The sequence below is a fragment of the Delphinus delphis genome, chromosome X, assembly GCF_949987515.2.
Source record: "Delphinus delphis chromosome X, mDelDel1.2, whole genome shotgun sequence".
Lineage (NCBI taxonomy): Eukaryota > Metazoa > Chordata > Mammalia > Artiodactyla > Delphinidae > Delphinus > Delphinus delphis.
Genome location: NC_082704.1, coordinates 32647989 through 32672659, shown reverse-complemented (window position 1 = coordinate 32672659; position 24671 = coordinate 32647989). Strand labels below are relative to the sequence as shown.

General features: G+C 44.8%; 1 protein-coding gene across 1 annotated transcript in view; it reads right to left on the bottom strand.

Moving 5' to 3' along the window:
• The window catches only part of TRPC5 (transient receptor potential cation channel subfamily C member 5), a 133881-nt gene that overhangs the window by 20558 nt on the left and 88652 nt on the right, over positions 1–24671 (bottom strand). Inside the window, exon 6 of the mRNA XM_060002621.1 lies at positions 17238–17433. Coding sequence (XP_059858604.1) covers positions 17238–17433 — 196 coding nt within the window. The remainder of the gene's footprint in view (positions 1–17237; positions 17434–24671) is intronic.

Here is a 24671-nt window from a genome sequence, read left to right as displayed (position 1 = left end):
TACGAATTGCCATGACACACACACTCTATGTTGAGGTGAGACAATACATTTCCCTGGCATCTCAACAGAAGTCTGCCTCACTTTGGATTGCTTTCTTCTGTTGGAATTCAGGGCATGCTTCTCAAATGTTAGTGTGCATCAGAATCATATGGGGCATTTGTTAAAAATGCAGATTTCTGGACCTCCCTAGACATATACTGTATTGTGGTTTTGCCTCAGGGCAATTTTAAAAAGATGTAAGCATTTAAAATATATCATCGTTTTTGTAACTCCATTTTTGTTTTCATTCACTTAAACATTAGAAAGGGATCTTCAAAATATTGAAGTGGTCCAGACCTCGCACAACCTCTTGGAGGCCCTGCAGTAGAGAAAGTGCCCTCAGTGAGAATTACCATCCCCCGCCATGCTCTCGCCTCCAACTTAGTGCGCATGTGCAGTGGTCTAGCGCCGAGCCAGTTGCTAAGTAGTCAGCAACCTGCCTCTCTTCCCCAAGGCTGCTAGGTGGTTAGAATTTCCTGTTTTAATCATTCTGGGGCCTCCTGGGAATTACTTTGATATTGGTTTATCTCGTTTAGAGCCCTGTGGTAACTTCAATCCAAGCACACAAACTCAGCTGCAAAACATAAAGGTCAAAAAGAGAGCCCTCCCTCCAGCTTCAGCTCCCTACCCATCCGTTGCCCCCAACACTTCCTGTACCCTAGTACTGATGGCCCCCAATAGCCCCAGACTGCAAGAGACCCCTCAGTGGGTGTTACAAACAGGTCCTCCTTCCTCCTGACGACTTGCAGTCGTCCTTTGAGCCGCCATTATGTCTGCCTCCTGCCCCACCGCGAGGAATAAAACGGCCACTAATCCCTCCCCCAATTATGTTGCTAGGTGGTTGAAACTGCCGCTCTGATCTCTCAAGGGCTTGGTGTTACTTTTTTACTGGTTACAAAGTTTCCAGACCCTGTAACAACCTCAGCTCCAGTGCACAAATTCGGGTGCTAAACCTCAGGGCAAAGCTCAGAACCCACACACTAGCTCCACCCAGCCCTCCCATCCTCAGGGTCCCAACTCCCCTCACATTTCATTACTGATACCAACCAGTCCCCCGTCTCCTTGCTTCATGAGCAATCCCAGCTGTTTGCAGACAGAGACCAGAGAGCAGGGAAGGAGCGACAAAAGAGGTTGTATTTGAGCTGGGCCTGGAGAGAGTGGCAGGATTTCTCCAGGCAGAGATGGAGGGAGAAAAACTTTCCCCCGAGAGGCAATAGTAAGAAAAGTCAGAAAGAGTAGAGAGGTTGAGCGTAGTCATTGAGGTCGAATGAACTACTCAAGATTTATCTACATTAGCAGTTCTCAAATTTCAGGGGCTATTAGACTCGCCTGGGGTGCTTGCGAAAATGCAGATGCCTGGGTCTCACCTCAGACCTGCAGAAACTGATGCTGTGGGGATGGGGGGGGGGCTCGAGAATCTACACTGTTTCACAAGCTTCTTTGGGTGATTTTGACACAGGTGATGGTTAACCATCCTTTCAGAAACACTAATTCTGGGATTCCGCCTGCTGGTCCAGATGTATTCAGCAGGCCAAAGCAATGAAACAGCAGGTCTTCCTCATTCCTACCTGTCCCTGTCTTCCCATGGCCAACCCCTAACATCCCTCTGTCATTGGGACGGTGGGTAGAAGGTATAATTTGTGCACCCCCGAAGATAATGTTATTAGGCCGCCCAGCAATATGAAAAAAACTGGCTTACTGGGCTACTATGGAGAGATGACAGGGGAAGGAAGGAGGAACAAAGGCAGAATTAGTAACTGATAGTCTCCCTAGGCATTCTTAACGTGTGCACTGTACAGCCAAAGAGATGACCTTTCAACTAGTGAATGGGAAGGGAGGGGTGCCTGGCGGTTACTCAGGCTTGGCACGCTCTGGTCTTTCTTTGGGGGGAATGCTGATCATGTTTATTTAACATTCTCTGCAGAATTTATTTTTTTCTTTCTGTTTTAGTCAGATGTAATTGACATACAGCACTGTAGAAATTTAAGGTATACAGCATAATGACTTATATACATCATGATTACCACAATAAGTCTGGTGAACATCCGTCACCTCATATAGATACCTTGCGGTGCCAACTTTTTAGGATCTACTCTCTTAGCAGTTGTCAAATATACCATATACAGTGGTGTTAACTACAGTTGTCATTTGTACATTACATCCCCAGGACTTATCTTACAACTGGAAGTTTGTATCTTTTGACCACCTTCATCCAATTCCCCCTCCCCCCCACCCCTTGCCTCTGGTCACCACAAATCCTATCTCTTTTTCTATGAGTTTCTTTTTTTTTCTTTTTTAAGATTCCACATATAAGTGAGATCATGCAGTATTTGTCTTTCTCTGACTTATTTCACTCAGTATAACGTCCTCCAGGCCCATCCATGTTGTCTTTAGCAGGCTGTCTCGTACTGAGGACAATGAAAGTGGCAGAACAAAAGACAACTGCAAATCGATCCAGTGCCTTAGGTCCCTGAGACGCAGAAGGATCTGCTTTCCATCTTCTAAAATGGTCCTGCAAAGTCCTCACAAGTAGTCTGGGTTTTCTTTAGAGACCATTTAGGGTATGGAACACAGTGTGCTCATGAAAACAACACAGGTTATAAACAATAGAGCTTAATTATCTTTCCCACTCTGATTCCAAGGGACGTGGCAGGAAAAGTAGGAAACAAATCAGTGAGGGCACTGGATCCCCGGAATTCCCTCCTCCGCACTCCACCTCTGACCCACTCTGTTGCCTTCAAATAAATCATCTACTTTCTGAGAGTCAGAATGAAATTTGGGCAGTTTTTAATTCATAATTTCTCATGAAATCAACCAATAGGATCACAGTGCTTCTTCAGTCCCTCACTACGTCATCTGTAGTCATGCAGAAGAGTTTCAGCTTTTCTCCTCTTCTTGTCTTCCCTGTCTTACTACCAGGTGGGCTGGGAGTGTGGGGGGAAGAAAAAAAGGCCTCAGGGAGATTGGATGATACAAATTTTAAAATGTGGTTCTCTCCCAGTAGACACCGCCACTCTCCATTGTTATATGAGGAAGGTGGCGCCTCAGTAGAGCACAGTATGGGTAAGTTTTGATTGAGGAATAGGATGAAGAGCGAAGTTGGGAGCAGGATGCCGTAGCCTATGCAAGGTCAGAAGGAACAGCACTGTAGAAGCTTCTGGGTAACATAAAAGAAGTATATCCTAGTTCAGACTTGGAAATAAACCATGTTGCTTTCTGTAGGCCTCCACTCTGTCACTGCAAACAAATATTCCTGTGATATCTCAGTGGTTCTCAAAGGAAATAAGCTCTAATTGGACTCCCAGGCCACAGTGAGCTCACGTGGTGAAAGAATTGTCCTCCCTCCCTCCTGACCAGGGGTGCTGGCCGTCATGGGATGGGGACTCTCTAAGTGCTTTCTGGAGCTACTGTCTTCTCTACATGAGTGCCTTTCTAGCCAGTTTCAAACATAATGGACCAGAAAAGGAAATGCCAAATGTTCAACCTCTTAGCTTGCCTCTGGGAATGGGACATCAGACAGCTAGTTCTTTCCATTTATCTAGAGCTTTACGCTTTCCCAAGCACTTTAACATACTTTCTCTCATTTGATTCTCACACCCACCTGCGAAGTTGTCAGGACATCGATTATCCAGTGCAGATGTGGCAACTGAGGTCTGGAGAGAGAAATTGCTTCTTGAGGGTCACACATCTAGTTCGTGGTAAAGCAGCTCTAGAATCCAAGTCTTCTGACCCTAGCTTCCACTCAGATCTGCCACTCACTTGGTTCACTTACTATCTATGGGTATAGTGCTCAAACAGGAGCTTCCCTCACAGGATTCAGTGGGCTAACGCCTGGAAAGCTCAAGCTCTCTTTGACATCCTGCTACACCCCCTCCCCCATCAGGAGCTCTAGGGAGCCTGACCTTCTCCGCATCCTCATTCAAATCCCTGTGTCTGTTCCTCACTCTCCTGCCTTGGTCTGGGCTCACCAATACCCCGAAACAAACGCTCCTTGTGCCCTCTCTCACGTCCCCAATTAAATTGCAACTCAACGCTTTACTCCTCCAAGAGCCTCCCTAGAGTGAAGGAAGGCATGAGGGATTGGGGGAAATTTTTTCCCTTTTATATTTTAATTGCTGTGTTTTTCCTAGATAGGAGAAGAGCGCTGGCTTGTTCTTATCTCTTAGTCCTCAGCTCAAATATCATCTCCTCAAAGAGACCTTCCCTGAGCCACCAATTTAGAGCGGGTGCCTTCGTTACTCTATCTCACAGCGCCCTGTTCTCTTCTCTCATACCAATTGCCACAAATCACCTGAATTGTTTCGCCTATGTTTGCTTATTCTTAGGCTCCCCACTAGAAGAAAATTCCACTGAAATTAGGCACTTTGTCCTTTTCAGTTCTGCAGTCCTAAAGCCTGGCGTGGAGCAGGTGTACAATAGATTTTTGTAGAAGGAATGAATTGGAGAGCCAAAGGCAGATATGAAGTGAAGGGAGCATCAGTAATATTATGTATCGGTTTTCAAGTATATCATCTTCACAACAGCCTGCTGAGGTAGGTTCTGTTACTATTTCCATTTGATCAATAAGGCTCACCAGAGTGAAGACATTTGTCTAAGGACACACAGCTAGAAACTGGTGGTCCGCAATTCAAATCTGGATTGAGTTGACTCTAGAACCATAGCTCTTAAGTGCTCAGGTACACTGTCGCTTGGGGAAGTGCACTGAGTGCGATTTCACAACGAGCAGCATGTTTTCTCCTACATGACAGAAACAGAAACGGAGCCTGACCACGGTTCCGAGATTTTGACAAACAGATCCCTCTATATACACTTGGCCGGGCCTCTGTCTGCCCCGGTTTCTCTCCTGCTTGTTTCCTTCAGTTTCTCTGCTACAGAAGTGACATTTGCAGGGTTCTTGCTTTCAGCACTGCAGGTCAGACACTGCACAATTCTGGTAGCGCCATTCATAGCAGATGTGGCAGTCCTGAAACCCACTGAACTGCTTGTCACCTTTTCTGGGCGTCTCCAGAAAGGTAAATAGAACCTTTCAGTCAAGCAGGCACAGATTGTTCTGCCTGCCTGCATCTTGCAGTTGGGGAGTGAGGAAGCTTTTCCTTTGGGAGGACAGAGGCAGTCAGATGGTGGTGAGCATGGGGATTTGCTGAGCTCACCCAGCAGTTTTCAGAAATAACGGAGACTAAGCCCATCAGGGCTTCCATTTCTGAGCCTGGGAAGAAGTGAGAGGTGTGTCTTATCACCTGGTTGTGGAAAAATCTACAGGTCTGTCCCCATGTGGGATTATTACTAGTCTCACGTACTCAGATTGTCATAGCATGTGCCGTCTAACTTCCTGCCTCACTGATTGGGAGCTTCCTTTTAACCTCCCAGGCCATACTTCTACCTTTTAGATTTCTTGTAAATATCACCTCCTGAGGAGTCACTGGGCCTGAGTTCACCCTGACCTAACTCCTTACGCATAGCAGATGCTCAAGTCCTTGTAGAAAGAATGAATTAACGAATGAACAAACTTGCCATGGAACCCTGGGCAAGTCTCAACCTTTGGAAACCCGTTTCCTCACCTGTAACATGCAGATAGTCGTGCGTACATTCACAGAGTTCTTGTGAGGATCAAACAAGACACTATACGCAAGTGTGCTTAGTAAAGTATAAAGCAAGGTATTAACTATAATTATGAAATCCATCATCTAGGCAGATTTCCTTTCAGTTAGATAATGCCCCTCCCCATTGCCATACAATTTATTCAACTCCAAACACTAAACACTTGCAAAGGATATAAACTCACATTATGTATTTTTTAAAACATGGTTGACAAACTATAGATCAGAGATTTTCCCAAGCTTCTCCCTATCAATTAGTGAAGAAGTATGTGTTGGGTACCTACTATGTGTCCCACATTTTACTAGGCATCAGGCGAATGTAAAGAAAACCTAAAGCAGAGCCCCTGTCTTCACAGAGCTTCGGTCTACAAAGGTAGAAAAGAGACATATTTTGAAATAACTAGAGTAGAAGTTGGCAAACCATGGTCGGCCTGCCACTTGGTTTTGGATAGCCTGCGTGCTAGGAATGGTTGTTACATTTTTAAATGGTTGAATAAAAATCAAAAGTTAGAATAATATTCTTTGAGACAGGGACTTCCCTGGTGGCGCAGTGGATAAGAATCCGCCTGCCAATGCAGGGGACATGGGTTTCATCCCTGGTCCAGAAAGATCCCACATGCTGTGGAGCAATGAAGCCCGTGCGCCACAACTACTGAGCCTGCGCTCTAGAGCCCGCACCACAACTACTGAGCCCACTTGCCGCAACTAGAGAAAGCCCGCGCGTGCAGCAACGAAGACCCAACACAGCCAAAACTAAAATTAAATCTTTAAAAAAAATTCTTTGAGACAAAAATTATATGAATTTCCAATTTCAGGGCCCATAAATAAAGTTTTATTGGCACAGAGCCATGCCCACTTTTTAATGTATTTTCTATGGCTTCGTCTGCATTTTAAGAACAGCATTGGATAGTGGTGACAGTGGTCTTACAGTTCACAAAGCCTAAAATATTCACTATCTGCCCCTTTAGAGAAAGAAACGTCAACCCCTAAGCTAGAGGACAATAAGCTTAGGTTTGGTCAGCTTGTCAGTTGCTCTGTTTTCACACTTTAAAATGTTCTGGGAAGTCATATGCATTAAAGATTCATTAATTTTGGGAATTCCCTGGCGGTCCAGTGGTTAGGACTCTGCACTTCCACTGCCGGGGTCCCGGGTTTGATCCCTGGTCGGGGAACTAAGATCCCACAAGCCGTGTGGCATGGCCAAAAATAAAGAAAAGAATTAGAAAAAAATCATTACTTTGTTCATTTATTCAATAGATATTAAGTGAGAGCCTACTATGTGTCAGACCATGTATCCTGGTTAAGACTGGAGGGACTCCAGTATAAAGTATCTCTGCATTAGTATCAAGAGAAAAACACTGTGGCATAACCTCCTAGAAGATTCATCGGGTGATGGAAACTTCTCTGTGCTTCCGGAAGTCTGGAGGGCTAGGCCAATGGGAACTCTGATGGAGTCAGTGAGAGGATTCTAATTCCAGTCATTCAAGACTTCTTTAATAATTGGCGCTGATTTTCTAATGAATGAGAAGGCCTATCGTACTTTCCTTTCACTCTGGGTGATTCCCAATATGCCACATTTATTAAGAGCAGCTTTGAGATAAATATATTTCTCATCGAGACTTTGTGATTGGTTCACAGTTTTATAGGCCCAGGTACTTCTAAAAGTTCAAACAGGGGAAATTGGGAAAGAGAACAGAGGAAAAAGCAAGATAATCCTATGATGGAAGAAAGGAGAATAAGAAAGAGAAATATAATTACCTCCCCTCACCCCATTTCTACTCTTAGATCGCTTCTATGTTCCTCTTTTAAACAAAGGCAGATTTACCTTGACAGCTGACATAATGTAATTTTGCTGTCAGATCTCAAGTAAAAAGCAGAGTATTGCAGTAGGTCGTAACCTCCGAGGCTCCTCTGGGGTATTTTGGCTTCTGTGTTGTAGCTAAAGGCCACCTCCTGGCCCAGGCTGTCTCTCACGCTGAACCGGGCTACAACACAGGGCTCTGGTGACCACAGCAAGAGAGAGACCTAATTAATATTAATCACTCAGATCTCATGTTTAGTTTCTAAACCTCAAGCTGCTCAGAAATTAAAGAACATTTGTATCAGATAGCTTTCCAGTCAATTGATTCTTGGTGCCCAGAACAAGGATCAAGGCAGAAGCCAAGAAGAACACATTCCTCAACCATGGCCTTTGGGCCACGGACATTTGACTTTTCCACCAATATTATTTGTAGCCTATGAAGAGAACATTCAGAGACCAATCCATAGGAAGGCCAGGTCTTCTCAGCTTGTTTCCATGTTGTCCATCCATAGTTGTTATTTTATGTAGTGGTTGAAGGCACCTTTGGCTTGGGGACTGTTGCACAGACCTGATCCTTTGCAAAATTGTGATGATGGTGACATTTTCCTCCAGTGCCTCCAATCTCTTTCTCTTATTGGTGTCCTATCTCCAGTCTTCTTCAGGTACATTTTCCTCACTCGCTTGGCTCCCCGTGAAAACCTGATCTCAGTAAGGGATTGAACTCACCCTGAGTCATAAGTCACCTACTAATAACTTAAAACATATTTGCATTATAACTGGGGACAAGGTCCTAAGGTGAGGGATTTCAGCAGGACAGTGGGAGGATGTCTATGAGTCCTCTGAGATTTATGCTAAATTGTATGCATGTTTTGCTTCATCAGATTATCAAAGCAATCCATGACCTGAAAAAGGTAAAGTGCCGTCTTAAAGTAAAGAATTGAAATGCAAATAGTGAAACTTGAAACTGCAGTTCCATGACTGTCAACCCCATGAGAACAGGGACCACATCTTTCTTGCTCCCCTGTTACCTACTGTATCCCCAGTGCCAAGAACGTAGTAGAGTACATGGTAGTCTCTCAATAATCATTTGTTAAATTCGTTCATTTATCCATCCAAGAGATAGTTACTGTTAAGTGAATGGATGAAGGAGTAAAGGAATCAGCTGGCAGAAGAGCAGAGGTATTCTTTGGACATTAGACCCTACCCATCACTTACATAGTTGGTCCTGTTTCTGTTTGAGTTACCCAAGATAGAGTCTCCATGACAACTACTGACGTTCCTGATGAAGATCCAGGACAGGTGAGTCTGGGATGCAGCGAAGCAGCCCAGGCATCTGCCCTGTTTGGTTGTCCTTTAGCACAGGGAAAGAAAACCCACTTCCCTTCACTTGTCCTCTTCCCCTTTCCACTTGCATCTTTGTCGGGCACCAAAATCATTACCAGGCAGCAGCAGGCAGGCATCCAGGGCTCAGCAGAGACCTGCCAAAGTATAACCCTCACTATTCTGAGGCAGAGTGCTCTCATCCCCAGCAGATGCGGGCTCTCAGACAGCTTGCTGACAAAACCACGAGTGGGTGTTGATGAGAATCAACAGGAATCCATTTCTGTGTTAGACCACCAGGGGGAGGGCCAGGCCCAGGCAGGGCGGGAAGTCTGAAAAGTCAGCCTTTGGCGCCCCCTGCAGCTTTTGCGGAGAGAATGCTCCTCTCTCCTCCCCTGAAGCTGGAGGGTGGATAGTCAGTCCATTTGCTGGTGTGGATATAATTTCAAGTGAGGCTTTCAAGCATCCAAGAGCTGTCTGGGAAGGAACAGGGCTGAGAGGGCCCAAGGCAGGATGTGTAAGTTGAACGAGGAGTTCTTGTCATGCCCATAAGCTTCGTAGCTCTGAACTTTTTACCCTCTGTGGGTGTGATGATTTCAGGTGGGTTGTCTGTTCATTTGGGGAGGCTGGGGGTATTAGGGACAGAACTAAGAAGAAACCAGAAGTTTGAAGTCTGGTGGGCAAAAAAAAAAAAAGGAAAGAAAAGGAGACCTAGTGTGTGTGTGTGTGTGTGTGTGTGTGTGTGTGTCTGTGTTGGGGGCTGGGGGGCAGGAAATCTCAGCTGAGGAAAACAGAATAAGTCACTTAGTCTCCAGAAACAAGGAGAAGTCTCCTTAGAGGATCCCTCTGGTTAGAAGACAGGGGAGAGTTTGTGAGTCAGTGAGCCAAGTAGAAGGGTGAAGCTGGGGGGAGTCTGAGGTTGTGTGGAAGGCTTGCACCAGGGCCTGAGGGGTTGGGATGCAGGCAGGAAAGGAGGAGGTATGGTTTCATTATTACTTTGGATCAGACAGACCTGCTGGGGCCCTTATGAAGAATGTGCCCTTGGGCCAGTCACTTTGACCTCTGTGCCTCAGTTTCCTCACCTATAAAATTGAATTGTTAATAGTACCTACCTCAGGTAGTTGTAAGGATTTAATGAGAAAATATTCATGAAAAGTGCTTTGTATCGTGTCTGGCACATTATAAGTGCTCAATAAATGGTAGTTATTATTTTTTTTAACATCTTTATTGGAGTATAATTGCTTTACAATGGTGTGTTAGTTTCTGCTGTATAACAAAGTGAATCAGCTATATGTATACATATATCCCCATATCCCTTCCCTCTTGCATCTCCCTCCCTCCCACCCTTCCTATCCCACCCCTCTAGGTGGTCACAAAGCACCGAGCTGATCTCCCTGTGCTATGCGGCTGTTTCCCACTAGCTATCGATTTTACATTTGGTAGTGTATATATGTCCATGCCACTCTCTCACTTCAGCCCAGCTCACCCTTCCCCTTCCCCATGCCCTCAAGTCCATTCTCTATGTCTGCATCTTTATTCCTGTCCTGCTTCTAGGTTCTTCAGAACCATTTTTTATAGTAGTTATAATGATATGAGATAGAAGGTGCCTGGGATTTAATAAAGGCTTGTATCTATGCCAGATATTCACTGTATTCTTGTTACTGATTTTTCTAAGCCTTAGGAAACTGAGAAAGACCTCAGCTTGGGACTAGAGGTAGAGGCAAGGGGCTTGTCCAGGTAAGGTCTGGGTAAGGTAAGGCAGTCAACCCGGGGTGCTGTGCTAAGCCAGGTAGACAGCAGCATGAGGGCTCAGCATGGGGATGTGGGAAGCCACAAAAGCAGATCCCATCTTTAAAAATTATTTTTCTAAAGGCAGGCTCTAAACTTCATCATCCAGCTCCTAGAGATGTAACTCTGCTTCATGCTTCTCCTCCTTGCTGGGACATGTTTCCTGTTGGCACAGGAAAGACTTCCTTCCCATCTGAAGATATTTTCATGCGGAATCAAAGAATGGGAGGTAGAAAGGAGCGAGGCCAGCTCCTACACTCTTACTGCCCCCCCATAAACACCAGGCCAATCCTTGCTGGTGTGCAAGCTATTTCCCTGCCAGAAATGAGATCTGAAAGCCAGCCTCACTTTTCTGTCTTTCCAGATTTGACCTCAAGGCTCAGCTCAATGTGTAATTTCTAAATCAACCTCACAACAACGCAATCAGATAGGTACTGCTTGGGGGGTAGCCAGAAAAACAGAAATCACTTTAAGCCTTTCAAACATGGAGATTTAATACAGAGGGTAGTCACAGGTGATGGAAGAGCTGAGAAACCAAGAAGAGGGCAGTGAGGCAACTCAGAGATTAGCAGCAACAGGAAGCCCCTTTTATCCCTGGAGTTGGAGGGCCGACTGGAAGACGTGGTGAGTGGTGTTTCCAGAGCTTGTAGACTGGGGCTATCTGGTGGGAGCTCGAGCCAAGATGGGGCTGCCCTGCAGAAGCTGGGGCCAAGGAGGGGTGGGATGCCTGGTGGTAGCTGGAGGTGAGCCACGTAGGAAACACAGCTGTTGCCACAAAAAGTGAGGTTGGCGATGGGGAAGAAATATCCTAGCTTCTCTCTTCTTCATACCTTCTGGTTGGTCAAACCCACACAGAAACAAATGGCAAGGGACTGCGGGGAATGTAGTTCCCTGATACAGAGCAGAGCAGGAAACGAACAGGGAATGGATCTGAGAGTAAACAGCAGATGAAAAGCCTAATTATCCATCCCCATTTTACAGAGGAGTCAAATGAGGCAGAAAGAGGTTAAGTTGCCCCAAACTACACTAAGTGGCAGTCCAGGTTTCAAATCCAGGCAGTCTGACTACTCCTGAGCCCATGCTGTCTGTAATCACTACTATTATATACTCACGGTAAGAGCACTATTGTTATTTTACTCAAGGCAGACTCTTCCCTCTAGATTTAAAGCTCCCTGAAGGCATCTACTGTGTCTTTACCTTTATATCATTTATAGCACCTAGGTTTTGTGGATTTTTCCGAACCTACCAGAAAATGTAGATTTTTGACTGAAATGGGATTATCAGCAGGTTTTCATAGGTTCCCCATAATCTGGGGTGAGTGGAGGGGACTATGAAAATGTCCTCTGCCATTCTGAATGTTCGTTTTCTTGTTAGTGAAATGTAGCAATTTCTGATCAGATTCCAGACAATGGTTTGGCAACAGGGAAAAGTCTAAGCGGCAATGAGAAAAATCGGTATCTAGATTGCTTGAGGGCATCCCAAAGGGAAGAGACAGTTATTAAAATTTGAAATGGCTTGGCTCCAATGTCATAAAATTTCTACAACTTGAATTGAGCAGCTCCTTCACTTGGGAAGAGGATATACTTATCCCTTAGATGACTTAGCCGGCAGTGTTTATGTTTTATTGTTTTATTAAGCAACAGGTCTTGGGTACTAAGAGTACTCAGTTATGTTGGAAGAAGTGTCAGTGATTCCTATCTAAATGAAATCTACAGGCACAGGAACTGGTAGGACAAGGTGATCGGACAGTTCAGAATGGTGGTATAACTGGGGCAGGAAAGAAGATGTGTTAGAGACCTTGTAGTGAAAGTGCATTTCCAGTGCATCTTGGCCTCAAGGTAAGTGTCAATGTGATAGGATAGTGGTTCTGTGCATGGGCCTTGGTGTTAGACTACCTCAGTTCAAATCTAGGCTCTACCACTCTCCAGCATATGGCTTTACCAGTATACTGGGGAACCATACATATTGTAATACAGTCCACTACTCTGGTTTTTCTCCTGCCTCTCTGGTTGTTCTTTCTCAGTTTCTTTGCATGATCAATTCTGTCTTTCCAACCTCTAAACATTGGAGTACCCTGGGCCTCAGTTTTGGATGTCTTTTCTATGCACAGTCACTCCTGTTGTGATCTCTCCAAGTCCCATGGTTTTAAATACTGTGCACATACTACGACTCCCAAATCTCTGTCTCCAGCCTCTCTGCTGGACCTGTAAACCACTGCCTACCCAACATCTCCACTCAGATGTCTAATAGGCATTTCTCACTCTACATGTCTAAAACCCAACTCTGGATCTCTGCCCCCTCCCAAGCCTGTTCCTTTCCCACTCTTCCCCAACTCAGTAAGGGATGAATCCACCCTTGCAGTTACTCAAGGCCCCAAATCATGGTGCCATCCTTGACTCCTCTCTTTTGTTCACACCCCACATCTCCATCAGCAAACTGGATCTAGTTTTGAAATACATCTAGAACCTGACCATTTCTCATTGTGTCCTTCATGACCACCCTTGTCTAAGCCACCAACAGGTCTTGTCTGGGTCAATGTAATGGTCTCATAATTTGTCTCTGTCCCAGTACCATTCCATCTTTTTTCAATCAGCCACAACAATCTTATTAAAATGCCAGTTAGATCATGTACCTCCTCTGCTTAAAACCCACAGCTCCCCATTTCACTCAGAGAAGAAGCCAAAGTCTTCACAAAGGTCTATCCGGCCCTACATGATCTGTCCCTCACCCCCATTACCTCTCTGACCTCATCTCTTACTTCTCTCCCCTTTGCGTACTCCACTTCAGTCACACTGGCCTTCCCAAGACTGAAATCAAGGTGTCAGCATAACTCAGCTGTTATCTAGAGACTCCGGAGAAGAATCTGTTTCAAGTTCATTTATGTTGTTGGCAGAATTCATTTCCTTGTGGTAGTAGGACTGAGGTCCCCACTTCCATGCAGGCTGTCAGCTGGGGGCCATTCTCAACTCCTAGAGGCTGCCCATATTTTTTTTACCACATGACTCCATCTTCAAGCCAGCAATGACACATCAAATCCTCCATGTGCTTCAAATCTCTGGCATTCTCTTCTGCTACCAGCTGGAGAAAACTCCGCTTTTAAAAGACTTGTGTGATCAGATTAGGCCCACCTGGATAATTTCCCTGAGTAGTAACCTTAATTATATCTGCAAAACCCCTTTTGCCATGTAATGCAACGTAATCACAAGTGTGCTATCTCATCATATTCACAGTCCTAATGATTAGGGCGGGAAATCTTGGGGGAGCATTTTAGCACTGTACCCACCACAGTAATAGTCAGACTGAGAAACTGACCAATCAGAATGTACGCCAACAATAGCACTGGAGCAGGGGCGTGGATAATACCTGCTGCTCCAGGTGTTACACTTTACTTGCTGGATTGTGAGGTGACCTGGAGGTGTCCCAGAGGCAACAGCCGGAGTGGCAGCTATTTCCAACTGGTATGAATATATTTTTTATTTATTTATTTTTTTGCGGTACGCGGGCCTCTCACTGTCGTGGCCTCTCCCGTTGCGGAGCACAGGCTCCGGACGCGCAGGCTCAGCGGCCGTGGCTCACGGGCCGAGCCGCTCCGCGGCATGTGGGGTCTTCCCGGACCGGGGCATGAACCCGTGTCCCCTGCATCGGCAGGCGGACTCTCAACCACTGCGCCACCAGGGGAGCCCCAAGTATGAAAATATTTTAACCACCAGGGACTGTAATAGTGCATAGCAGTTGTTTATCTAGTTACAAATCATGGTGTAGCGTGTGAAGTGCTGCCTTCTTCTCTGAGCTTTGAGAGTCTGAGGTTGGTCCTGGATGACTAGGGGAAGGCGGGGAGACCACCTGCCCTCCTTGGCACTTCCATGGTGTGCAGTGGCCCCTTCCAGCCTTGCCTGCTGTTTTTGCGGCGCCAGGTATTTTTCTGAAGAATGTCTTCATTTGCATGGTTGTCTTACGCAGTGGGAGAGTCCATCCATCATCTGAGCCTCCAAATGCCGCCACCTCAAGGGAGACAACCAGTCCTACATATATGGCCTCTCCCCAAGCCATCCAGCAGATGTGGCTTAGTGAGGCAAGCGCTGTTTACTTGCTCTCAGCATTAGCGTGGACACTTCACAGCAGCCAAAGAAACCGAGGGTTCCTATTAACTTGCTTAGTGAAGCTTGACCACACATCATCATGACCCTCATGTTTTCTGAGGACCGATCTCAGGCAACAGAGATGCCCTTTGTGGGTGAGTTGGGGTAGGAAGAGGGCCTGAGTTAAATGACTTTTCTGGGACTGGTCTGTTTCTCCCACCTAATATTTATATATGGGTGAATTTGATTAAAATGGTATCAAGGACAGCTTCACGTGATGGAACTGGGAGCATACACATCAGGAACGACAGAGACAAGGTGGATGTGTTGAAAGAAGTGTCACAGAGGGAAATAAGCAGCTTGAGGGAGATGTAGAGGATAAAGGGAGGAGAGTAAATCACTGCTAATTGCAAACAACACTAATAATAATATACAATATGGCCAGCTTCACCTGCTGATGTTGGCGGGGACCACAGAGCACAGGTGAACAGATTCACAGTGAAGCCTGTCAGTAACTGAGTCTCTGCTTAGACTGAGTCAGCCTGTGGTACCTTTTGAAGTAGGAGAGATTTTTGTCTTCAGCGGCTTCCCTTCCTGTAACCTTTCCCTCATACCTGGGCCTTTCTAAAAACTGCATTAATACTGAAGTGGAGATGTTGCAAGTGGAATCAAATCTACTTGCTGGTCTTTGCCATGTAAGCAGAACCAGATATTTTTGGAATCAGGTTGCCCAATATCAGGATCCCACTGGATCCGATTCCAAATGGTAAAGACACATTAACAGAGGATCCCAAAGCAGCGGGTAGTATTCAGGATGGTTGGTCATGACTCTAGATGTGTGATGTGATATAGACCCTATTAAGGTCATGTCTCTGCAAACCCCACCCCCTAGCTCTCTCTCAAGCTGAGGTGTTTTCTTCAGGTGCAACAGTAGGTAGCATGCAAACACAACTTATTAACAGCAAGTGAGAGAGCTGGAGTTGAAGATTTCTACCCTTCCTAGCAAAATGTCACTGAGCTCAGTAGGAGACGCTACAGCCCTATCTCCCTTTTCCTCTGCCATTAGGAACAGTCAGCTGCGAGACAACCAGGGAGAAAATGGCAAATGCCTCAGCATGAATATTGCCATCTTCGGTAGGAGTAGGGCGTTTGGCTGGTAGGCATAGTGGTGGAAATATAAGCCCCTGAAATTCTATGCCTTTCCCCCTTATAAAGACAGGCTAGGAGTGAGCATAGAGTGTTTCAGAGTTGTTGGCCTAGTTGGGTTTGAAGGAGAGAAAGAAATTGAACTATATTCCATTTCAAAAGCAACAGATAGATAGAATTTCAACCTAGAAGGGACCTTGAGAGCCTATCCTATTCATCTGTAGACACTCAGACTCATAGGATATCAGAGCTGGCAAGGATATTAAAGACCATCGAGTCAGACACACAAATGACCAACAGGTACATGTAAATCAAAATTACAATGAGATATCACTTCATACCTGTTAGAATGCCTATTATAAAAACGATAAAAGATAAGTTGTGGTGAGGGTATGGAGAAAAGGGAACCCTGGTGCACTGTTGGTGGGAATGAAAACTGGTGCAGCCACTATGGAAAACAGCATGGAGGTTCCTTAAAAAATTAAAAGTAGAGCTGCCATATGGCCCAGAAATTGCACTTCTGGGTATTTATCTGAAGGAAATGAAATCACTGTCTTGAACAGATATCTGCACCACCATATTCAGTGCAGTATTATTCACAATAGACAAGACATGCAAACAACCTAAGTATCCATCGACGGATGGATAAAGAAAGTATGGGTAAGGAAAATATGGTATATATATACACGTACACAACTAAAGATACAAATTCACTGATACTCAAGTAAGCAGGACCTCAGATAGCCAGAACTTCTTTGCTAATACTCCATTTCTAGAAATGATAGTTAGATCATAAGAAAATAAGCTAAGTTTAGATGTTCATTTTGACATCAAAAACCAGGACAGAGCTTGGACTGATCCCATATCCTATACCTTCGCCATTTCTAGTTTAGAGTAATAAACGCTACTGATCTAAACGATAACATGATGGTCAAAGATTCAGCGATAGACTCTACCTAAGAGCGTGCCACAGTGGACTGCAGTTACTCATACATGGTTGATAAAAAAAAAAAAGCCACTCTCTGAGAAGGCTGTCCTTGGCAATGGACTGCTCAGTTTGGGGAGGGAGATGTCTGCAGTGAAGATGGAGATAAAGCCCTTCCACCTAGAGAACTGGATCAGCTCAATCAACCCTGGAGATTAGTGAGGGGATATGTTGTAGCCAAACTGCTCATACCTCCTGAGCTCTTCTTACTAAGGCAAGAAAATGGATTCAGAGATTTAAACATAATTTTAACAGGTAACCAAAAAGTCTTATTAACTAGAACATCTTCTAGACTACTGCGATCCAATGGACTGAGTCCAAACTGAGTTACCTTGGAAAGATAATTCAATCTAATAGCTGGAAAAGCTAATGTAAAATAACTAAGGCAGACAGACTATATCATTGGGTTTCCAATGGGCTCCAGGCCACTGTCACCACTCCTGAAACCAAGGTAACCGCCCTTATAGAGCAAAGCTACTCACGGCAATAAGCTGGTAGGAGTTGTTCATCATGGCGATCAGCATGTTCAGCAGCACTACCAGGGAGATGACATTGTACGTCCCAAACATGGTCGCTCCCACAAACTCTGTGAACTCGTGTCTGGCTTTTACATTGGTAACATAGAGATTCAAAAGGCCGAATACAGACCAGAAGAGTGACTGAAGGGTTTCAAAGAGCCTAAAAGAGATCAAAGAATAGGTTAGTTAATTCTCTAGGAGGAGCAAGAAAAGAGCAAAAACATGAGGTGATTTGCTTAATTAGTAAGGAGGCTGCCTGATTTGCATCCCAACAGGTAGACTCATGATCTCACGTATTTTGGTCTCTTCCCCAACACGAACCAGCCAGGTCTGTTTGTTCCCACTTCTATGTCTTATGCTTTGCCTTTCCACCTGGAATACCATCTTCCTCTTCTCAATCTATGCAGAGCCTATAATTTTCCAAGATTTATTTCAAGGGCTACTTCCTACACCAAACTTTCTCCTTCATCTTCAGACCATGTGTTTTACCACCTTTCTAATTACATAGAGGCAGTAAGTGCAGTGGCTAAGAATATGGTGCTTGGATTAGATTGCCCTAGGTTAAAAACTCAGCTCTGACACTTGCCAGCTGAGTGAACATGAGCAACTTAAACCATTTCTGATACTTCTTTTGTGGTTCCCACAGGGCCCAGAATGGAGCTAAGCTCAGTGGAGGAGCTTAAGGATTCTTGAATGAACATTTATATGAATTATTTTTAATGATATATTAACTAACAATTATTGAGGACTTACTATATAAGCATACTAGGCACTTTACATACATTAACATTATGATCCTTATAAAAACTTTATTGTTACTGCTGTGGAAACAGAGGTTCAGAGATTGAATAACTTGCCCAAGGTCACCCATTTATATGATTTATATGTGCTGAGCCAGAATTCAAATCCAGGTTCTTCTGACCTCCCCAAACCACTGCATTATTCTACATTAGGTGGCTTCACAAATTATGGTTTCCTCTCAGAGTCTCCACATCCAAATATGTAACTTTTGCAATGATATGTTTTGGGGGTCCAGGGTTTCTTTTGCATCATATTCAGAAATCTGTGCATACAGCAATACAGTGCAGCCAGCTCCTGGGTGGCACAAACGAACCTTTTCCCAAGCACACGGAAGAGGCATAGAAGTTAAGAAATGCTACTTTAAGAATAGATGTAGGGGGCTTCCCTGGTGGCGCAGTGGTTGGGAGTCTGCCTGCCGATGCAGGGGATGCGGGTTCATACCCCGGTCCGGGAAGATCCCGCGTGCCGCGGAGCGGCTGGGCCCGTGAGCCATGGCCGCTGGGCCTGTGTGTCCGGAGCCTGTGCTGCGCAACGGGAGAGGCCACAAAAGTGAGAGGCCCGTGTACCAAAAAAAAAAAAAAAAAAAGAATAGATGTAACTTTTCAATTGCTCAAAATGTGTTGTTTTTATAGCCCAATATAGTTTGAGAGGCTGAGGGATTGGTTCTTGGGTTCATTTCAGGGGTATGTATGGACAGTGTTTTAAAGATTTCCTCTGTCTGGGAGTGGTCTTACCCCTGATCTCTGCATGGCTGTCTCCTTATCATCATTAAGGTCTCAGTTCAAATGTCACTCCCTCAGACAGGGTCCCCAGGGTCACTCTACCTAAAGTGGCTTCACTGGTTATTCTCTATCCTGTTGTCTTGTTTCAGTTTTTTGGTAGCACTTAAAACTCTAAAATTATATTATTTAGTAAATTTTTGTTTAAATGTTGATTTTCTGTTCATCCCCACTAGAATGTAAGCTCTATGAGGAAAGAGACAGACATACAGCTACTATGTACCTGGCACGTAATAGGCACTCAATAATATTCGTTGAATAAATGAATGAAGACATATTACTATTACAGTTATCACTGGATTAAGGTCTAGAAGATTCCAAACCCACTGACAATTGCACATTCAGTAGGCTGCACAGTGAGTGTTAGTTCATTTTGATGAAGGTTGTGCTCTGCAGTGGCCTAATTCTCAGGGGGTCTCCTTCGGGGCTGCCTGGGCAACGTGCACATGGCCCTTTTCAACCTGTTAAATGGCTCTTCTCTAATCATTGTGGATAGCTTCCACTGTCTTTTCAGTATCACATTACTTGAGAGCTAGCCAAGAAGGAAGAAATCTGTTTTTTGTTTGATGAAAGTAAGCGCCAGATGGTGAAACATTTGAGAATCAACAGTAAGATGAGAGTCTGGACTTCAAGGGCCAGGGAACAAGAACCAGAATATGGCAAGTCAGACCTATCACGGGATCTGAATTTCCAGGAGATTCTACAAGTCAGGGCCAGGCAATACAATGCATCCCAGATACAGGCAGAGTTTCAAAAATGGGGCAGATATAGGGTTCAAGAGTCTGGTTCTGTTAGGAAGGCCTATCTAGGACCTGGCCGTGTCCGTTTGATCTCAGGGCAGGCAGGAGGCCGGCAACGGCACAAGAAGCTAGCCCAGCAGCTGGATAAACAAAAGCCAGGGAATATGTCGTTCAGAAAAACAGAAAGCAGATGCAGCAAGTAGGAATGACACTGAAGAACCAGAGTCGCTGGAAGTTGATTGGCCCTGAATATAGAAAGCATTCATTAGGTGTTTCTTGACTGCATGACAGACAACAAGGCCACAAGCCAGGGCAAGTATGTCATCAATATGTTGGCAGGGTCTTACTTCATCAGTTGCTTCTCCAGAATGGATGAAGTTACATTCCTTCACCCCCAGCCCCGTAACAATGAAGATTGCAGTGGTTAACGCTTGAGTGTAGAGTTTAATGCTAGCCATTCCAATGACTGATACAAAGATTCCTAAAAGTGAAAGTCCGGGCATTTAAAATCTGCCCTAAACTGTGGTGATATTCTAGTTAGGGAGACCCTACAGGTATAACTGTACAAGAGATAAGAAAAGGGGTAAAGATTGTTCCTCAGTTTTGGCGGTTGATAGTGAGAATGCCCTTGACATGAGGCACAAAATGTCACAACATAGTCTGGCCATTAGGAGAATCTGGTTTATTGAAAGGCATGATCGGATAAAATGAGTGACTGACATTTGGGGTAGATAAGCACATCTGATGAAACATCTATAGGAAGCTCTGTCTTCTAGGCTTCTATACTCAGTTGAATTCACAGGGAAAGGGCCATTACCTAGGGGTACTTGGTGGTCGGGTCCATAATACAATTATCACAGGGATAGAAAGACTTGTTGACCTAAATGCAGACCCTAATGCCAAAGGAATATTATTTTGATTTTAAAGGAGATGACCTGAGAGAAAACAATCAGTCCATTTTTATTTAGCAGAGAGTCAGCAAACATGGAACTTGCTAGCTCAACAAGGGGCACAAAGTGAAGATACAAAGATTCAAGAAGACTTGATATTAACTGTTGGGAAGACAAATCCATACCATCTGGTTAAGGGGGATTTGTGCATGTTGGGAGCCATCCATAAATAGATCACAAAGCTAAGAGCTGCTCAGTAGAATAGAGATGGGAACTGTAGTTCTCATGTCCCTTGCAGAAAGTCTTGTCTTTGAGATGAGGACTTAATCTTTCAAAAGGTAGCAGGAGGGACTTCCCTGGTGGTGCAGTGGTTAAGAATCCGCCTGCCAATGCAGGGGACACGGGTTCGAGCCCTGGTCCGGGAAGATCCCACAAGCCGCAAAGCAAATAAGCCCATGCGCCACAACTACTGAGCCTGCGCTCTAGAGCCCACGAGCCACAACTACTGAAGCCAGCATGCCTAGAGCCCGTGCTCTGCAACAAGAGAAGCCACTGCAATGAGAAGCCCGCGCACCAGAACGAAGAGTAGACCCCGCTCACTGCAACTAGAGAAAGCCAGCACGCAGCAATGAAGACCCAATGCAGCCAAAACTAAAATAAACAAATAAATATTAAAAAAAAGAAAAGAAAAAAAGGTAGCAGGAGTATGGAGAAGATTTACCCCTCTGGACTTCATTCTGACCAGTGAAGAACTGGAGGATGTACCAGAAGAGAAAGGCTCCTTGGGAGAAAGCAGTGCTATCATCCTTTCACAAGTTGTGCTGATAACACACATGGAGCAAAGGCATGGTCATCTCTTTGGTTATCCCTACCCATTTTGCAGTTCGCCAGACCTGCAATTTCTCATTTCATCCTGCCTTTGACAAGCTTCTAACTCTGGTTGGAGTGCTCCCACCCTACTCCCAACCTCTAGTCTCTACTTCTGTCCTGTCTCCTTCTCTGCCCAACTCTTGTTTGATCTGCCAGGCTCAGCTGAAGCCCCACCTCCTCTAGAAGTTTCCCCTGACTCCTTTCCTACAAGGTGGGGTTAGATGATCCTCTTTTATTCTCCCATGGCAGCCCAGCCTTAGTCCATAAAGGCACATGTCATGCTGTAGAGGCAAGAGAGGCAAGTGGCTAAGAGCAAACTTTAGACACCTTTACTTATTAACCATATGACTTTGGGAAAGTGGCACAGCCTCTTTAAACTTCAAGTTCCTCATCTCTAAAATGGTCATTTGTAGGATAAATACTAACTGTTATCATTTATTGTGCTCTTACTATGTGCCAGGCACACATTGTAATATTTGATTCTCAAAATAACCCTATGAAGTAGCTACTATTCTTTTTTTTTTTTCAGATGAGAAACTGAGGCACAGAGTAGTCACACAGGCAGAAAATGGCAGAGGTAGGATTTATACCCAGCTCTTCTGACTCTGGAGTCCAAACACTTAACCACCTTTTTTTTTTTTTTAATCACATAAAGTACTGCATGTAACACACTCGGCACAGTGCTCGGCATATAGTAAACATTAAAAATGTGGCTATTCTAATTGTTCACTTGTGTTCTCCATTAGACTATGAACTTCTTGAGGATAAGGATGCCATTTACTCAGTATCCTCATTGCCTGGCACATAGGAGTTGCTGAGTAAATGTTGAATAAATCTATAAAAGATTATAGAAGCACATAAGTAAGGAAAGTATGAATGAGTGGCACCCTTCCCGTGATAACAACAGCAGGAAGGCTATGAGCTGAAATTAGGAGAAAAAGCTGAGATACTCAATAAGGACCTTTAAAACCTGGTCAGAACAAAAAGAAGAGCCTTTGATGGGGACTGAGTTTGTATCCATATAAATAAGATGGGAAAATATGGGCTGAATGTTGGGTAGAGAAATCACCATTGGTTAAGTAGGAATAGCCACAAATGAATGGTGATGGTTTACAAGGAGGTCCCAAGTGATCTGCTAGGTCATGGCTCTGTCCTCTTCAGCTTTACGTATATTCATGATTATTGCAACTTCACACAACTAATTTTGCATACCTTTACAAAATCAGTCTCACACTTGCACCCCTGGATACAAGCACAGACTGGAACTTGTATGCCTGGATTGAAATCCGGACTCTGTCACTATCACCTTTGTGACTGGGAGCAGTCTGCTTAACTGCTTTGTACCCTAATTTCTCAATCTGTAAAATGGGCAATAATAATAGTGCCTACCTCAGAGCATGATTGTGAGGATTAAATGAGTTAATTCATGTCAGGCTCATTTTTTTAATAGTGCCTGGACCTAGCACTCAGCAAATATGCTATTTTTATGACTTTTAGTAACCTGCCACGTAAATCCAACCTTGTTGTTTCACGTTTCTTTATTGCCTTTGTAGATGGTCACTCATTTGCGTATCTAGTTGCAGTTTTGTTAGTTGCAATCATAGTGTGTACAATTTTTGTGTTTTGAACCCATTATTGACCGGGACATTTTTGCAGAAACTGACACCTGGGGCCGTAATACATCTCCGGTCAAAAATGTGTTAAAAATCACACATTTCATAAATGTAATTTTAATAGCCACCCAATATTCCACCCAGCGAATACCAAGCCTGAATGACAGTTTTATCAATGCTTTGGATGAGAATAGGTGGCAAGCTTTTTAGATCTTCAGACGATACAAGACTGGGAGAGACAGCTGATAGAGTGGACGACAGAATCAAGATTCAGCAAGATTTCAACAGCTTGGAGCAAGGGGCTGGAACTAACAAGATGAAGTTTAGTAGGGATCAATGTAGAACTTTGTTCTCTGGCCAAGTGCCCACGTACAGGATGAGGGAGGTAGGAGAAAGGCCAAGGGTTTTCTCTGACAGCAAGTGGATCTGTAGAGTGACAGAGCTGGCTAGATACATTAGCCATGTGAGGGGGGCAGAAGCAGAAGTGAATCTTCTAGAACTAAAGATAGGATTGCTACTAGAATTCATCCTTTCATTCAGTTGTTCAATGGGCATGTTGAACCCCTTTATGTCTATGGTAGGAGCAAGGCCTCTAAAATGGGGGTCTCAGTCTGGTGGGTAAGAGACAACAAATGACTGAAATATGTTATCTATTACATTATTATTATGACTAGTACCTTTATTATTATAGGTTATCTATTATAACGGAGATGGACTTAGAATGCCATGGGAGACACACAAGGAGACTGTATCTGAGAGTGGGGTCGGAGTGGGTAAGAAAAGCCTTAAAACAGCAGGTGAGGCTTTGGCAGATGCTTGAAGGATGCATGAGAGTGGTCCAGGCTGGCCAGGTGGGGTTGGGCATTCCAGGAAGAGGGAGTGGCGTGTCACATACCAGGGCCTGTAGGGCCGAGATGCTCTCCTGAAGTTGGGAAGAGCAAGACGTTGACTATGGAGGAGAGGAGTGACAGGCGTGAGAGGCGGGCTCCAGATTCCCAGGCCCTGTGAGCTATAGGAAAGAGGAGAATTTTCTGCTGGAGAATATACAGATACCAGGCAGGCATGAGACCAGGGGGCGACAAGATAAGACTAGTATTTAGAAACTTCTGTGTGGTGGGTGGGAAATCGTTTGCGGGGGCAACAAGACTGGAGGCAGGGAGACCACTTAAGACCACTTAAGACCCAGCAGTTTTGGGGAAAGATGGTTTAGGCCTGAATCAAGACAGTGGGGTGTGTGTGTGTGTGTGTGTGTGTACAGAGGATGGGTTTAAGAGATATTTAGGAAGTGAGTGTGAGACAGGATGTGTTGCTTGGGGGAGAGGGGGAGAGTCCCAGATGACTCCTAGGAGTCTGCCTGGTGTCATTGAATGAGATGAGGAATTAAGACGGAAGTGGGTTTGGGGTGGGGCTATAGAGATAAGGAATTTAGTTGTGGATGTTGTGTTTGAGAGGCCTGCGGCACAGCCAGGTGTGTTCAGGAGGCATCTGGAGTTGAGGACCTCAGAAGGAGAAACAGCACCACCAAGTTAGCTTTTTGCCACTTCCGCCCTGTTTCTCCCCAAGCCCCGTGCCCGCCGAAGGATGCCTTCCCCATTGCTCTCAACAGTGGATGAAGGCCAGTATTGAATACTGAACTCAAACCGCCCACAGTACTGTCATGTGCTTGTCAACAAGGATAACAAGGTCCCCCTGAATTGTGTGCCCA